At 53.3% G+C, this 16,163-nt stretch overlaps 5 protein-coding genes across 5 annotated transcripts; 4 read left to right on the plus strand and 1 right to left on the minus strand.

The window, feature by feature from the left end:
- Window positions 1-118: 118 nt before the first annotated feature.
- Window positions 119-7,593, plus strand: BO88DRAFT_446416 (C6 transcription factor). Its single transcript, XM_025710281.1, has 11 exons — window positions 119-948; window positions 1,016-1,127; window positions 1,205-1,920; window positions 1,981-3,342; window positions 3,913-4,006; window positions 4,084-4,265; window positions 4,296-4,336; window positions 4,367-4,377; window positions 4,417-4,466; window positions 4,503-4,527; window positions 4,561-7,593. The coding sequence occupies exons 1-11, from the start codon at window positions 554-556 to the stop codon at window positions 7,264-7,266; spliced, it is 5,694 nt and encodes a 1,897-aa protein (XP_025558979.1). The 5' UTR covers window positions 119-553; the 3' UTR covers window positions 7,267-7,593.
- On the minus strand, window positions 7,565-10,365 carry BO88DRAFT_490836 (kinetochore-associated Ndc80 complex subunit NDC80). The gene is made up of 2 exons (XM_025712813.1): window positions 10,141-10,365; window positions 7,565-10,079 (listed from the first exon to the last, which is right to left on the minus strand). The coding sequence occupies exons 1-2, from the start codon at window positions 10,183-10,185 to the stop codon at window positions 7,887-7,889; spliced, it is 2,238 nt and encodes a 745-aa protein (XP_025558980.1). The 5' UTR covers window positions 10,186-10,365; the 3' UTR covers window positions 7,565-7,886.
- A 239-nt stretch (window positions 10,366-10,604) lies between these two features.
- pex14 (putative peroxisomal membrane anchor protein (Pex14)) lies at window positions 10,605-12,290 on the plus strand. The gene is made up of 5 exons (XM_025709658.1): window positions 10,605-10,772; window positions 10,846-10,852; window positions 10,913-11,165; window positions 11,222-11,306; window positions 11,365-12,290. The coding sequence occupies exons 1-5, from the start codon at window positions 10,743-10,745 to the stop codon at window positions 12,100-12,102; spliced, it is 1,113 nt and encodes a 370-aa protein (XP_025558981.1). The 5' UTR covers window positions 10,605-10,742; the 3' UTR covers window positions 12,103-12,290.
- A 247-nt stretch (window positions 12,291-12,537) lies between these two features.
- On the plus strand, window positions 12,538-13,864 carry BO88DRAFT_418708 (uncharacterized protein; the record flags this gene model as incomplete). Its single annotated transcript, XM_025708359.1, has 3 exons — window positions 12,538-12,965; window positions 13,046-13,329; window positions 13,425-13,864. The coding sequence occupies 3 exons, from the start codon at window positions 12,538-12,540 to the stop codon at window positions 13,862-13,864; spliced, it is 1,152 nt and encodes a 383-aa protein (XP_025558982.1).
- Window positions 13,865-14,408: 544 nt separating this feature from the next.
- On the plus strand, window positions 14,409-16,088 carry BO88DRAFT_490839 (phosphotransferase enzyme family protein). Its single transcript, XM_025712814.1, has 3 exons — window positions 14,409-14,637; window positions 14,706-15,081; window positions 15,138-16,088. The coding sequence occupies exons 1-3, from the start codon at window positions 14,515-14,517 to the stop codon at window positions 16,043-16,045; spliced, it is 1,407 nt and encodes a 468-aa protein (XP_025558983.1). The 5' UTR covers window positions 14,409-14,514; the 3' UTR covers window positions 16,046-16,088.
- Window positions 16,089-16,163: the final 75 nt, after the last annotated feature.

The following is a 16,163-nucleotide window of genomic DNA, read 5'->3' on the forward strand; positions in this document are numbered from 1 at the left end:
TTGGTTGGTGGACAGTAGAAGGGGACAAAGTACTTTGTTGTAATGGTCTCGAGTGGTCGGTCGTATCTAGTACTTCGTAGTAGGAGTAGGATGCCATAGTAGTTCTTATCCCGCCGCACGCCCCTCCTCATCCCGAATCCCCTGCACTTTTGGTTCCAGACCTTTCCCCCCCATCTTCGTGCTTCCCTGCATTCCTATCCTCTTCAGGGCACATCAACACACTCTTATCTTCATCGATTTACACGCGCCTTTGACTTTGCGCCTGGTCTTCTGGTCCTTGATCCCGGTGTAGAAGCCCGGTTCGCCCTCCGTCCCCGCGCGACATCATGCTTCAAACCTTAGCTGGATCTTTCTCCTACGTCCGTCTGAAGTATTGACCGGCGTGGTTCATCGCCTTCCAAATCGCAAACTACATCCAGCCAATTCCCATCCAACGAATCTTATCCCGGACCCAAGAAATACCACGTGACCGGCTGTTAATTCTCTCGGCGATTCGACTGGTGTGCTGTGGCGTTGCCCCTCCAGGAACCATCTATCGTTGGAGAAAAGAACGATGGAGACGCCTGGGTTTTCCCAGCTTGACGAGGGTCTGTCGCAGGGCGATATCCCCCTTCGTCCTCATACCGATGGTCCATCTATTGTCGTTCCTACCGCGCATCCGCCGGCTCTTCCGGGCACCTCGTCGCATAACCCTCAGAAACCCAGATTGGCCACCCGTCCCGCGCATGCCGAAAAAAAGCAGCTTCTGTCCACGGGGACCAGCAAAGTCGCCATCCCTCGACAACGTTCGGCTGCAGCCCCGCGATATACCAGACGAGTCCCGCTGGCGTGTGAGTCGTGCAGGCAACGGAAGACGAAATGTAGTGGTGATACGCCCGTGTGTCGACAGTGCAAGGAATTGAGGATTAGTTGTCGGTATCCGATCTCTTGGCGGGAGCGGACGAAAGGGTATGTTGGTCGTTGTTTTTGTTGTCTTTTGGTACGGAGGGTGAGGAATTGATATTGACGTTTTCAGGGAGTTGGACAAACTTGCTGTGAGGGTCACGGACTATGAGAATTTACTGCGAGATCTTGGCACTATTGTCGATGGTCGGGCTGCGGAGCGTATTAGGACGGCGTTGGAAAAGGTTAGAGATATCCCGATCTTGACGCTCGACGAAACGAATGTCTATGCTAGTCCCGCGAAGTTACTAACCCCGACCAGCATTCCTATAGCGGCAGCGGTAGCGGCGAAGGCACTCAGTCCAGCTCGGTGACACCCCAGGACGAAGACAACGATGATGAGGTGACCTCGCCTTCGTCCATCGGATCTTTGGATGCAATCGATCGGGTTGAGGAAGATGTGAACCGCACTCCGAGTTCCAGAGCCACTGGTTATATGGGAAAGAACTCCGAAGTCACTTGGATGCAGCGGGTGCGCATGGAGGCCGAGCATCGTGCTCGCAGACTGCCGGGCCCCTACGAGGTAGAACATGAGGGCGAGTTTGCCATCCACTCCGTCAACTACCATCTAGACGACATGGATATCTCGGTGCCAGGTCCTGTCCATGTGTACTGGATGCCGCCGCGCAAGGTGGCAGATAAACTCTTCGAAGACTACCTCGATACGGTCCACCCATTCTATCCTATCATCAGCCGGACCCTCTTCCGGGCGCAATACAAGACATTTTTCGAGAGCGCCGCACGGCCAGGGGACAAGTGGTTGGCTATCCTGAACATGATATTCGCCATTTCCGCCAAGCATGCCCATCTTACGCGGGCCCCGTGGCGGGGTGATGAGAATGACCATCTAGTGTATCTGACGCGAGCTCGGATTCTGAGCATGAACGGCGATGTGCTTTTTAGTCACCCTGATCTCCAGCAGGTGCAGGTTGAAGGTCTGATCGCCTATTATCTACTTGCGTCGGACCAGATCAATAGGTAAGCATCTCCAGGGAATCGTTTTGCCGAATGTGTCTGTTCTAACCTGACACTTGATAGGGCTTGGAGAATTGCCGCTTTGGCTGTTCGCTCCGCAGTCACTCTCGGATTGAACATGAAGAACTCCAGCGAAGGAACGGCCAACATCTCCAAGGAGGCACGCTATAGGGTGTGGTGGTGTCTATACACGTTTGAGCACATGCTGGGCATCATGACTGGCCGAGCTACGACAATTAGCGACGGTATCTGTACTACACCGTTCCCTCTCCCTTTTGAAGAAGATCAACTGGTGGAAGCCGCAGCGACCAAGCTTTTGAACGAGCCCGAACTACGCCAGGAACACATTGACTCGGCCCTTGCCTGCATCTCTGTGCGGCAAATGCCATCCAATCCCAAAGGAGGTCGAAACGCTCAGACGACAGATAAGCCGCGTGATCCGGCATGGCTTAGAAGCCTTCCGCCCTCGAGTGCTCTTGGATTCCTGTACTACGTCGACCTTGCAGTTATTTCGCAGGAGATTGTCAACCGTGTGTACTCACTGGATTGCGTTTCTATTCCATGGGGCCACATTGAGAACCGCATTGGTGAGCTGCGAGCCCGCACTGATGTGTGGTACGCCAATCTTCATGAGTCCTATGATTTTACTCGACGGGAAGACCAGCCAGCAGATACCTTACGTGGCAAGCTCTTCCTCGCCTTCCACTACTACAGCGCGCGCATTACGCTAGGACGGCCCTGTTTATGTCGCCGTGACGCACGACAGACGGCGTCTAACAAGAAGGAGACATTCAGCCATGAGATGGCGGTGATAACACTAGACTCTGCCCGAAAGATGCTCGACTTGATCCCTGATGTGCCTGATGCTGTTCGTCTTTACGATATCTGCCCGTGGTGGTGCATTCTGCACTATCTTATGCAGACAACGACCGTGCTGCTGTTGGAGTTGTCTTTTGGCAGTATTCATATGCCAGATGAGGAGGCAAATTTCCTACACGCCGCCAAAAAAGCCATTCGCTGGCTCTTCGCAATGTCTGAGAATAGTCTTGCATCTCGACGCGCATGGGAGTTATGTTATGGCAGCCTCCGGCAGATTGCTGCAGGTATGAGCTACGACATTAGTGACTTGCCCGCGTGTGGCTTTGAGGCTCAGCCTCGGGCCCAGGATCAGAGCCAGGCGCTCAACGGTACACAACCTGGCTATTCGAACCAGCCGGAACAGTCCATACATGCGGGACCGACCTTCTACAACCCTGCGGCATCAGATATGGACAATTCAGCCTCAGCTCCTCTTCAGATGAATCAACAACCCAACGTGTTGTTCGCTCAGATCGACCAGCCTTTCCAGGGCTTGGCGATGCCAGCTTCCAACCCGTTGTCCACGAATTCGGAATCGAACTCTGGTCCCGGTGACTCGTATTTCCCGTACGATCCGATCAGCGGGGAATTTATCCGCTCATTCTTCCCTTCCTCTACCGACGAGGAACCCTGGGGCTAAGCGTGATTGTCTTTGGTTGTTTGCTTGGAGAGCGCAACCTTGCCATTCGTTGTGGTTATTTCGCGCTTGATGATTATTGTCATTCCCATTCTGTGCGAGCCAGCGATGCTCTATACCTCTTGTCTATTGGGATTGACTCTCAAGTCTCCTTTCTTTTCTTTCTCATTTTTCCCCCTGTTTTATTGAAAGTATGTTTATGGCATGTATTTCTGTCTACGTCTACGATATCACGCAGGGCGACTGGTGTTTTTTAGGGTGAGGCATAGAATGGGATGATACAGGCTGGGACTGGTGGCTACTGCAACGATACACGAGATAGGATAGAGGTGACCGGAGCTTTAGGGTTTGATTTTTTTTTGTATAGGATGATAGTTTATTGTGCACTGAAATACAATGGACCTCATCATATCTATGTTATAAATTCCACCCATCGATCTAGACCGTGATATGAATATGCAATGCTCTGATTGGCTGACCAAAACTCGCTGACTCATCAGGATGAATTTCCCCGGCGAAGCTTTTCTCTTCGGCGGCGACGAAAAGCATCCAAAGCTTTCGTTTCCCTTCAACAGCTTCCCCCCACTGTCGCCGGTTATCGCCAGGCCCACGCCTTGTCCGCTCAGCTCGAGGAATGCCGACCCATTTCAACGATTAGACATGCGCCACAGAACGTCCGTCCGACGGTCACATCGAGATTTGGATTTCCTCCGCCCGCAGGTCTCCTCCGCTACCTCCGTCGTGTCATGAAAAGGTGCCTGAGTCCAGCTCGTCTGCCGTGCCTGGACCGCGGATCTTCCTCCGTCCTCCACCCTTCGATCCTCCGTCGTCTCGCTCTCCGTCACCCACTCGCGTTCGCAAGCCGGGGACCTTTCCCCGATAGGCGACGACAATGGAGTCGCCGCCAGTTCTCCGTCGGGGCCGGTCCTCCGATCAATCGCCAATTGCTGCAAGACTATGTTAGGGTGGAAATGAAGAGATGTCCTATTGCAGGACCAGATCAGAGTAATCCCGAGGCTTGGATCGCAAGGCTGGATCAGTACCTGCCGCCTTCGTTGCGGAGAGATAGCGCCGGTGGTCATACAAACAGTGACGATGTTTTGGATGACAATGTGGTTCGGACCGATACAGCGGCTTATTTTGCGCAGACAATTGAATTGGCTAATTTACTGCTGCATGCGCGGGAGTCCGGGAAATTTGATTTGCTGGCGTATGTTGGTTTCCGGTTGAATAATTGGCCCGCTGTGCAGTTCTTGATTAATCGTTTGCTTGATGCTGCGGACTCTCTTAAGGAGGTTACGATACCTTCTAGGCCTTTGTCGAGTTATGATTGGGGTCTGGGTCAGGGGCTCTCGCTGGATGAGCTGACGGATAGGTCTGAGTCGCAGGCTCCGAAAATTCCGCAGGCGGCTTCGAACGGCCTGCCGGTGTCGAATATGACGAGCTTGGATGCTTTCACGGAGCGGCCGTATGCGGATGACCATTCGAAACGATTTATGGCTGAGGTGTGGCAGAGTTTGGGGTCTATGGTGCTGGAGGCTGCTGATGCTTCGCCTAACGAGTCGAAGCTGGCTATGTCTCATGTGTTTCAGATTCTAGCTCGGCTGCATCACTCTGATGCTATCTCCGATAGGGTGTATAAGTACGTCCCGCCGGATAGTTACCAAGCTACGTTCCGACCTCCAGGAATGCATCTGCTTTCGTCTCATATTATGAGTGTGCTGTCTGATGCTGCGTGGCTGGTTCATGAAGCGGAGGTTGCTGCTAAAGCGGCGGCTGCTGGCGAGGATTCGCCCTATCTTCCATTCAAGATGGGGGTTCGTGAGCTTGGGCCTGAGATTTGGCTGGAGTTTATCCTCTGGTGCTGTGTTGAACATGGTCACATCGAGGAGGGAGTATGGCTAATCGATCGAATGACAAGCAAGACTGGAGATCAGGCCTGGAAATTCCAGAGCTGGAAGCCTTTACTCGACGACTCTGGGTCGGTCTGGCAGACCAAAGTCGATCAGGAAGAGACTTGGCGACAGCCAGGTCACCAGGAACGCTCTACAATGCTGCGGAAGCGACATAGTCCGACGCCTTTCCACGGGCTCGGGAAGCGAACCATGAGCACTGAAGTGGCTGCGGCTTTGCTGGATAGCCTTCCCAATCAGGTATATCTAGGCCTTGGTTTCAGAGGTATGTCACCGAGCGCCCTCTTGCGCTATGCTTCCAGTCTCAAGTTCGCGATTGCCCCGTCAACGGATGACGGCAAATTACTGCCCACGCGCAGAACATCGAACTGGTTCACCGTGCGGGTTGTGGAATCAGGAGGCCTCAAGCCGGAAGCCGACCCCCGGATATTCGAAGACTTCCTCAGGATCACGCCGTGCGTCGTTCCGCCCTGGGATACCGACCTCCACCACGTTAATGAAGATGCGTTGACACGAATGACTCGGTCACAGCTGTACGATGACACAGCTGCCTTGGTCGGCCTGATCGAGTACAACATCCGGTTCTATTCGGCGAAGCGGTTCTGCGGTGACGCTTTGAACGCATTCTCCTGGCTGCAAGCCATCGTTGACAGCAGCAAGATGCAGCGCATCGACGAGTTCTTTTCTTCGCGCGTTGATCGACCCGGCGTCGTCCTCCCTACCCTCGACCTTGATGATTTGAATTCCGCCGAACCCTTCGAATCATCCATGCCGCAACTGTCCAGCGTCACCCTAGCCGAGCTAATCGATCTAATCACCGTATCGCGCGCCTTCACATTCGGCAACTGGCTCTTCTACTCCGACGACATCGACGGCCCCCCAGTCCCTCCCCGCTCATACGGCGACCAAGCCCTAGCTCCATCCATCATCCGCTACGCTACAGCAACCCGGAACGCGGCCCTCTGCGACGCAGTCGTCCAATCCCTCTCCCAACCCCTCTCCTCCAACACCCTTCGCGCACTCCTCAACTCCCGCATTGCCCTACACCAATGGGACGCAGTCACCAAACTCTTCGAATACCTCCGCGACTACCGCGCCAAATCCTGGGGCCAGAGCAACGCCACCGCGCTCGCAGCAGAGATCATCCGTCTCGAGCACACCATCTACCGACAACAACCACCCCCAGACCCCTCAACCCTCCAAGAAACCACCACCTCCCTCACCCGCGCCAAGGACCTCCTCTCCCGCCTCCTCACAGGCGTCTACAACGAACCCACCCACATCGCCACCTCCCGCTTCCAAGAACGCGCCATCTCCGGCCTCCACAACATCTTCCTCTCCATCCCAGGCACCCTCCACGACCTCGCCGCCTCCCTCTCCAACTCCCTCCCTCACCACAAAACCACCACCACCAACAATCCCTCCCGCAACGCCATCCCCTACATCCCCACAACAGCCTTCCACACCCTCCTCTCCGCAATAGTCGACACCCGCGGCAGCGCCGCCGGCCAACGCTTCTACGACAAATGGTGTCTCGACACAAAGTCCCCGACTTCGCGCCGTCAGCAAGAAGGAGGCATCGAGAGATTCTATCTCGGCAAGGAGCGGAACCCCGCGAAGGGCGACCCGCACTTCGACGCCAAGTACTTCAAGCGAGCCAGGGAGAAGGCCACGATGCCAAACCCCATGACGGTGAGGATCATCGCGCAGGCTGCTGTGGCGGAGTTTTATGCGTTTGAAGGCCAGGGCGGTGTGAAGAGTAATCCTGCTGAAGAGGTTCTGGATTTCTGTATCAAGAGATTCGAGGCCTTTGGGATGCGGAGACGTGAGATTAATCGGGAGGTTGGGGGGATTGTGTATAGAAGACGGAGGGAGGGGGGGAAGTTGAGGAGGGAGATGGAGAGGAAGGAGAAGGAGAAGGTAGATGCTTTGGCTGTTTGATTGGGCATTCGGGTGGGGGGGTCTTGTTTATACCATGATTGATCTGTCTGTCTGTCTGTGAGTGTGTCCTTTTGGGGGTTTATGTATTATTTTGGTTTTGGGAGATATATATGCATGGGTTGTTTATAGATGAGCGATAATAGATCACTGTATTATATTTCTTACTACTTACTGAATCTGCATGGATGTGCCTTTGTTTTTTTTCTACAAATATTTACTATTGCGTCATATGTTGTCGCAATATGGACTACTTCAGTTACGGTCAGTTGAGATAGATGAGAAATATCCATCCCTTTGGAACTAGTTTGCACTAGAGATAGAAGCATCATGAGACAGCTGTAAAAGGCATGGTATGTACACCCACATCTAGCAATTATCAACACTAATGGCGCATTTGAACATCAAAGGTATCATAAACAACATATAAACCACAACCGAACATCCCAAAATACCCATAACACATAATCCCAACCAGCTAGCTCCCAATAGCGCCCCAGTAGTAGACAACGATATCAGCAGAATGAACAAATGTTTATGACACTGCGACTCCAGAGCTTCCCGCAATCATCAATCATCATACGCAAACCGTCATCGTGGCGCAGAATACACAGAAATATCATTTAGAGCTCTTCTTCCTCGTCAACTCCCATCTCAACGTCCTCATCTGCATACTGCATGTCACCACCCAATTCCTGCTCGACCTCGTCGACAACAAAGCTCTCGTAGTCTTCCAAGCCCTTTTGAACATGGACCTTGAAGCGGATGACATCGTTCAGCATGCTCTCCACATTGGTGTGCAGCTCCTCTCTTAACGCGTTCGCGCGGAGGGTCAACTGTTCATACTCAATGTTCGTGTTCATCTCGCGCTGCTCCATCAATTGGACGCTTTCGCCCAACGTGGCTCGCATCTTGGCCAGCTCCTTCTCCATCTTCTCAATCTGTGCATCCGACGCGAGCTTCTGCGTGGTGGTGACCTCCTTGAGCCGCTCGAATTCCTCTTCAGCGGCACGTGCCTTGTGCTCCAGAGCCTCAACCTCGCTTCGCTTCTCGTCCATTGCTTCCTTGATGTTATCGAGGAGATTGCGTCGTTCCAAGTCATCATCAATGGCACGCTTCCGGCGCTCGTTGATCTCCTTCCGGAGGGCCTGCAGATTGCTGCGCACAATGCCGCGGAGATCGAGGTTGAGCAAGTGTGCTGGGTGATAGCCAGTGAAGGGATCTGCCAGTAGTCGATCTCCATCGGTTGAGATTCGGTTCGCTAGACCACCGACCTGGGAGGCGGAGAAATTGCTCTCGTTCACGTTCAGACTAAGTTCGTAATCTTCGCCCTTGGCATTGACGGCAGACGAAGGAATCAAACTGTTCTGGTATCCGAGCGTGTTGTAGACTTTGACGATCTCCTCCAGATCTTCGAGTTTCCTGCTAGCCTCGGCCTCCTTTGCCATGACCCGCGCGTGGGTTTCTTCCAATCGGTTGACCGTATCGTCAAGATTCCTCTGCAGGCGTTCACGTTCCGTGTTCATGCGGTCGATATCCTGGATTGTCAGGCCTTGTTGATCAACGCTGGCCTGAAGCCCTGCCCGCTCCTCTTCGGCGGCTTGCAGGTCATCTTCCGTCTTCTTGAGCTCGTCGTCCAAGAATTTGATGCGGGCCTCATATTTCTCGATCTTGCCCTGGACATTCTGGTTGTAGTCCTCAAACTTCCTCTTGTCGTCTTCCAAGATCCTGAAATGCTTGTCCAACTTGGCCATGTCCGGAGCGTTCTTCTCCATCTCTTCGATCTGGTCACGTAGCGCTCGGTTTTCGGCTTCCAAAGATTCCATCTCCTGAACGTATTTCTCGTTTCCTCTCTCAAACTCCTGGGCCATCATCTCAACGTGAGGGACTAGTCTCTTCTCTGCTGTTGCGTCATCCTCATCTTCCCCGCCTTGCAGCCAATCATGGTAGGCACTTGTCAAGAAACGGAAGATAATCCGATCACCGGACACATCGACTCCCATCTCTGCGCAAGCCTCATCATACTCCCCGAGCAGATATCTATCCATCATCTGGGCCAGTTGCATCAGCCAATGCAGCATACCGAGGAATGTCGGCCAATTCTGGCCTCCCACAGCCGCAATCTGCGACTTGGTGATGCCCTTTTCATATGGATAACGTAGTTGCTTGAGAATGGGTGGAACCTCCGCATCCATGCTCTTCTGAAACTTGTACCCAGGATCAATGCGATGATACAGCCACTGGAAAATGTAGTTGAAATCTTTTTGTGTAGGAGAGCGTAAGGTATTCTGCCCCAGTGAATGCTTCATCTCGAGCTCAAAGTTGTTATGCGTCAAGTATTCCAACAACTCTTGTCCAATGCGAGCTTGGAAAGACCTATCCCTGAGCGGCCGTGGGTCTCTGGGGACACCAGCAACTGACGGGACTTGGGTAAAGAAAGAATGGTGACCCATGGCGCCACCCACGGACGGTCGTGAGAAGACACTACTCCTCCGTTGCAATCCTTGCGACCCTGCTGTGCTTTGCGACGACATCGGGCCCGGAGCAAAGCTTGGGCGCCCGACACTAGGGCCATGGAACATGTTACTGGAGACGGAGCGTCTGACTGATGAGAGACCGGCATCGGCACCAAAACCTCCACCCGAAGAAGACCGCTGGAAGTTGGGCTGTTGAGGACGACTGGCGGAGTTGAGAAGCGACATACGCGTGTGCTGAGAGGTGAAAGGAGGATTCTGGTATCCGATAGAGCTGGTCCGCTTCAAGGCCGAGGAAGGTTGCGGAAGAGCAGAGTAATTTTGGCTACCCATCGCCATAGACTGAGACAGCTAGATTAGTATTATACAAGAGGGGCAGGCCTGAAGGAAGCAAGGCACATACCTCGCGGGGGCGCCTGATGCTGAACAATCCTGTATCCTGCGACATGATGACGGAAAAAGCCGCGACTGCGGCGGGCAATCACAACCCTAGCAAGCGCAAAGTCTTGGAAAACGGGTAATTTGCAAGGGGTATGCGATTTGTACCAAAATCGATATATCCAGAAGAGGCGCGACACCAAGTTAGCGATGGAGGCGCAATAGGAGGCGGGAGAGTTGTGGATGGCAGTAGCAACCGAGCGGGCAGCAATAATCATAATAATCAAAGTAAACAAGACATGCCACTTTCTCTCGTCCCAACAAAGTAGGCGGTGAAGTCCAGGGAACAACTGCCGGATTGGGCCAGGCGCTATCACGAGACTCTGGGGAAAGTCACGGGAATCTCCGCCGCGGTACGAAACCAGAACCACGTAAATTACCAGCGCTACTTCCGAGGTCCATCTGATTTGGGAAGGGCCGCTCCATCGCCTCCTCATCCTGTGTCTCTCTTCTCCCCTTCTCCTCATCGTCCCTTTCTCTCGGATCCTTCCCCCAACACTCCTCCTCGCTAAGAATAATCCTTATACCACCCAGTTAGAGCTACTGCTCCTGGGAAAGTTGCCCATCATGGTTCGCGAGGAGCTTATCTCCTCTGCTGTAAGTGCCGCCTTTATCTATGATTAATATCTTGTTGCCGGAATCGGAGCTGACCCTCACGCTCGATCGCTAGGTCACCTGTATGTGCTCAACATTCCCATTTTCATGTTGATTCATGTGCTCGTCTAATGTCTCTGCAGTCCTCCAAGACCCATCTGTCGCCGCCTCGCCAATTGAGAAGCGAGTCGCATTCCTCCAGTCAAAGAACCTGACTAAAGAAGAGATCGATGTTGCGCTCGCCCGAGCAGGTGAAGATCCGTCTACAGCAGCTGCCGCAGTAACCGCATCATCTGGCTATCAATCGCCTCCCCAACAAGCTGTCTACCGACCTCCTCCTCCACCTGCTGCAGGTTATGGATATCCTCCTTATGGTCAATGGCAGGCTCCGCCAGAGTGAGTCTCGATTCTTGCCCATTTTATACTGTATTCAACTAATCTTGCGTCGCAAGGCCCCCGAAACGGGACTGGCGTGACTGGTTCATTATGGCTACGGTGATGGGAGGAGTAGGTTACGGACTCTACACGATCACCAAGGTCGGTGTCTCATTACTCACGTTGCTCGATCAATTGAAACATGCTGACATTGGTTAAGCGCTACATCTCACCTTTAATCGCACCCCCCACTCCACCCCAGCTCGAACAAGACAAGGAACACATTGATGAGCAATTCAATCGCGCATTTGCCCTGATCGAACAACTATCCACAGATACTGCCGCACTGAAGTCTGCGGAGGAGACGCGCACAGAACGGCTGGACACCGCCCTGCGGGAGGTTGAGAGCCTCGTTTCTGACATGAAGAACGCCTCCCGACGGAGGGACGATGAGACACGTCGTATCAGCGACGAGGTCAAGTCACTGAAGGATGCGATCCCCAAGGCGCTGGAAGGCGCCCGGGAAGGCAATGAGACACGGTTGAAGGAGCTTGGTGCTGAATTGAAGAGCCTGAAGGTCTTGCTGGGCAATAGACTTGGTGGCAGCGGCAACAGCGCCACCTCTCCTGCTCCTGGACGGTTCAGCGGTATGAGCATTCCTACTGCTTCTCGACCTGCGGAGGAGTCAACTCCCGCCGCTGCGGCCCCGGTCAATGGTACGCCCGCCGCGCCAGCATCAACCGAGCAGCCCTCTCAATCAGCACAGCCAAGCGCGAGCCCTAGCACTACCTCGGCGAGCAACAGCCCTCTGTCGCACCTGGGCCGTTCTGCTTCCATCCCTGCCTGGCAGATGGCTGCTGCCAACCGCTCCAAGACCGCATCTCCCTCGACCCCTTCCACCAGCACTCCGGACAACACGGCTAGCGCGGCTCCTGAGTCGAGCGCCCCGGCCAGCTGAACACATACCAGATACTCTGAAGATTTCACTTTCCAGCGAACTGCATTGTTCCAATTTTGTAATTAGATGGAGGTTATCGAACGAACTTTACGCATGAGATGTCTAGGCGTTGCTGGGTGGTGCGGAGGATGTACAATATGTAGCACGTGAAAGTACCATGTCGTTACGACTACTACCCTTGAGTCTTCCGATCATATACAAGGAAAGGATTCTAGAAACAGCATGATCGTTCAATCGCTCTAGACCACGAAACAGAATAAAGCCATAGGGCAGACCCGCTCTTATAGTTGATAGACATTCCATGATTGACGCCCATCCGCCGCACCCAAAAGCTTGGCATTTCGACGTCAGTCCCGTTCACATTCACAAGTCTCACCAACATTTTACACTTTAAAACAATCCTCAATTATGGACAACTCCCACCCAGAAAGAACCATGTCCACCCGCGACTCCTACTCCCACTCACGCTCCCACCGAGATCGCACCCACTCCCACACCCGCTCACGCACGCGCTCGCGCTCTCCCAATCGCGATCCTACCTCCAGATCCGACAGACACCGCAGCAGCAGACATCACCACCACCACCGCCATCACCATCACCGACACGACCGCCACCGCGACCATGATCGCGACCGCGATCGCCACCGCCGTGATCGCCATACCTCCCGCCCAAAAGATCAACCAGAACCGGCACCAGCAGCCCCCATAGTCCTTCCCTTCAACTCGCGCGAACTCACCAAATATGACCTGGAGCACTATGCCCCCATGTTCGATATGTACCTGGACATTCAAAAGGGGATAATCATGGATGATTTGCCGGAGGATGAGGTGAAAGGGAGGTGGAAGAGTTTTATGAGGAAGTGGTAAGCAGATTACAGATTTGGCTCTTTGGATGGGTAGATATACATGAGGACGGGATTTAGTTGACATGGTTTTACTATAGGAACCGCGGAGAGTTAGCAGAGGGGTGGTATGACCCTGCTACGTTGGAAAAGGCGAGGACGAATATTGCGCAAATGCAGGCGCAGACGAGTACGAATACTGGTTATCGGGGCGAATCGCAACCGGATGAGCGTGGGGATGATACTCGGGATAGGGATGTTGAAGGGGAGGAAGATGAAGACGACGATGAGTACGGTCCGGTGCTTCCCCCTACATCTGGGCGTGGTGGAGGTCCGTCCTCGGGACCTACGATACCTACGATGCAGGATTTGGAGTTACGGAAGGGTATGTCTCATTCCAAATTTACTGAGCCTCTTTTGTCTACCAGACGGTGGTTGAAAGGTCTACTTGATACGGGCATGAAAGCTAACAACGAGCAGAACTAGCAGCCGAAGACGCAATTGCGGCACGTCAGGACTCGCGCGCCCAATATCGCAGTGAACTGCGCTCACACAAGTCCGAGGTCAAATACTTGCAGGAGGAGGTAGCACCGCGCGCGGAACCGGGGACTCATGAACGGCGCATGGAGAAGCGACAGGAGGCCGCGGCGAGTAATCGCGCCTTTGCGGAGGCGAAGCGTGGGGGATCTCCAGAGGCAGCGCCGGAGGAGGAGTTGATGGGGTCTGGAGAGAATGATCTGGATTCGTTGAAGAAGGCGAAGGAGAGGGAGCAGCGGAAGAAGAATGAGCGGGAGATTCGCAGGGAGGAATTGCTCCGGGCACGGGCGGCGGAGCGTGAGGAGAGGTTGCAACAATATAGACAGAAGGAGGAGGAGACGATTGGGTGGTTGAAGACGTTGGCTAAGCAGAGGTTCGGATAATTCTCCTGTTGGTCTATATACTACTAGTGTTATGATTGTGCATTGGCTGTAGACGGGACGTCAATGGAATATAGCCCCTTATCCCTGTCAACCTCTGGCCTACTTTTCATCCTCACTGCAGCTGTTGCATCCTTAATTTGCATTGTTGCAGCCATTTTATCATTGGTCTTGCCACTATTGCGTCCTTGATTCTGGATAATCTGATGATCACATGTTCAACTAGACGTATCTTTGTTTCCGGGCAGGGACATCTTCCAAACCATCACATTCCATGAACAATGAACCGATTCCCATCCGTGCCTTTTTGTCGCCACAGTCATAACCAATACACCACCCAAAAAGCCCTAAGGCAACCATACCGCTCAACCTCAAGAGCATCAACGCTCTACTACAATGCCACTCCTGCCAGCAGAACCTCATATCAGACCGGTAAACAAGCCACCCAAGCACATCTCAACGCATCCCAACCCTCACCTGACTGGAACATCCACGATGGATTCTTCAAATTCACACGAGGCCGCTTTCTCGTCGATGAAGCTAGAAACCTCCGCATGCGCGAGATCAGATTCGACATGAACAGCCTCGCCCGTATTGCAGCAGAATGAGTCGGAGCCACTCACTGCACCTCCATACAGAAGTACCCCGACGGCATGTTCAACAAGGCCTTTCTCATGTCGATGGACAATGGCCGCGAAGTCGTAGCCAAGGTTCCTAATCCGAATGCTGGTATTCCGCATCTAACGACAGCTAGCGAGGTTGCTACCATGGACTTCGTAAGTATATTCTACCACGTCATTCATCACATATACTGGATCCAGCTAACACAGCTTGATCCTGGGAGGCCAGAAACGTTCTTGAAACACCAGAACCTCGCGCCTATACATGGAACACGCATGCACACTCACACCCAGTCGGGGCTGAGTTCATCATCATGGAGAAAGCCGCCGGCGTTCCTCTTTCTCATGTCTGGGCAACACTAAAATTACCCCAGAAGCTCCAAGTGCTTCTTGCCATGATACGTCTACAGAAGAAATGGCTGAGCGTGTCATTCTCGCATTACGGTAGCTTATACTACGCGAAAGACATCCAACCAGAAGACACCCACTACATCAAGGACGGCAAAGCCGTCAAGGATTCACAATTCGCCATCGGCCCTACCACAGGTCGTGATTGGTGCGATGCGAGCCGCTCTCTCTTGGATATAGATAGAGGACCATGTACACACTATATCAGAACCTCTACCATCCGCGAGCAGTCGCTAACACGTTCGTAGGGTCCGATATACTGCAATATCAGCAAGCAGTCAGGACACGAGAAACAAAAGCAATCCAATCCCTACACCCACCCAAACAACTAGCCCTATTCCGCGGCCCAAAGCTCTACCAACCAAGCCCCCAAACCAAACTCACAGCCTTATCCCACTACCACCAAATCCTCTCATCCCTCATCCCAAAAGACAAAGCCCTCACCACCCCCCACCTCTGGCACAACGACCTCCACAACGATAACATCTTCATCGACCCGCAGAACCCCGCATCCATCACCTCCATAATCGATTGGCAATCAACCCACATCTCCCCCGTCTTCACCCACAATCCCGATCCGGCCTTCCTCGACTGGGAGGATGGCCTCGAGCCCGAGACGCTCGACCTACTACCTCGACCAAATCTCTCCGGTCTCACTCCCCAGGAAAGAGCCGCAGCAGTGCGCGAATACACCACCCAGAACATATTCATCGGATGGCGCAAGCTCACGCGCGCCAAGAACCCCGCTCTATATCGAGCTATCGAGTTCAGAAAGACGCCCGCGTACGGGCTGTTATTCCTCGCTCATCGGATGTTCGAGTATGGCGAGGCGCAATTCATGTCGCTGCTTGTTGATCTGAGGGAGCATTGGGGGGGTTTACCAGGTACCGGTGACGCCCCATTCCCGATTGAGTTCACAGATGCGGAGATTGAGCGTATTAAAGTGGCTTGTGATGGGGCGGTGGCGGGGACGGAGCTTGTAGATGGGGTGAAGGAGCAATTGGGCGATTTGTGGCCCGATAAGGGGGTTATTGAGAATGAGAGGTATGAGGAGTGTAGGGCTGCGCTGGGGGAGGTTAGGGATCGGATTGTGGAGGAGTTGGCGGAGGGTGAGGAGGAGAGGGAGGAGTATCGGCGGTGGTGGCCTTTTGATTGAACTACTATTCCAGAGGGATATGATGTTTGTTGGTAGGATGGAGAATCCGGTCTTATGTACTAAGTATGATGTTATTAGAGAAATCCAAAAACTTTTCTAGTCCTCTACCTCTATCTAC

This window comes from Aspergillus vadensis, assembly GCF_003184925.1.
Source record: "Aspergillus vadensis CBS 113365 unplaced genomic scaffold BO88scaffold_26, whole genome shotgun sequence".
Taxonomy (NCBI): Eukaryota; Fungi; Ascomycota; class Eurotiomycetes; order Eurotiales; family Aspergillaceae; genus Aspergillus; species Aspergillus vadensis.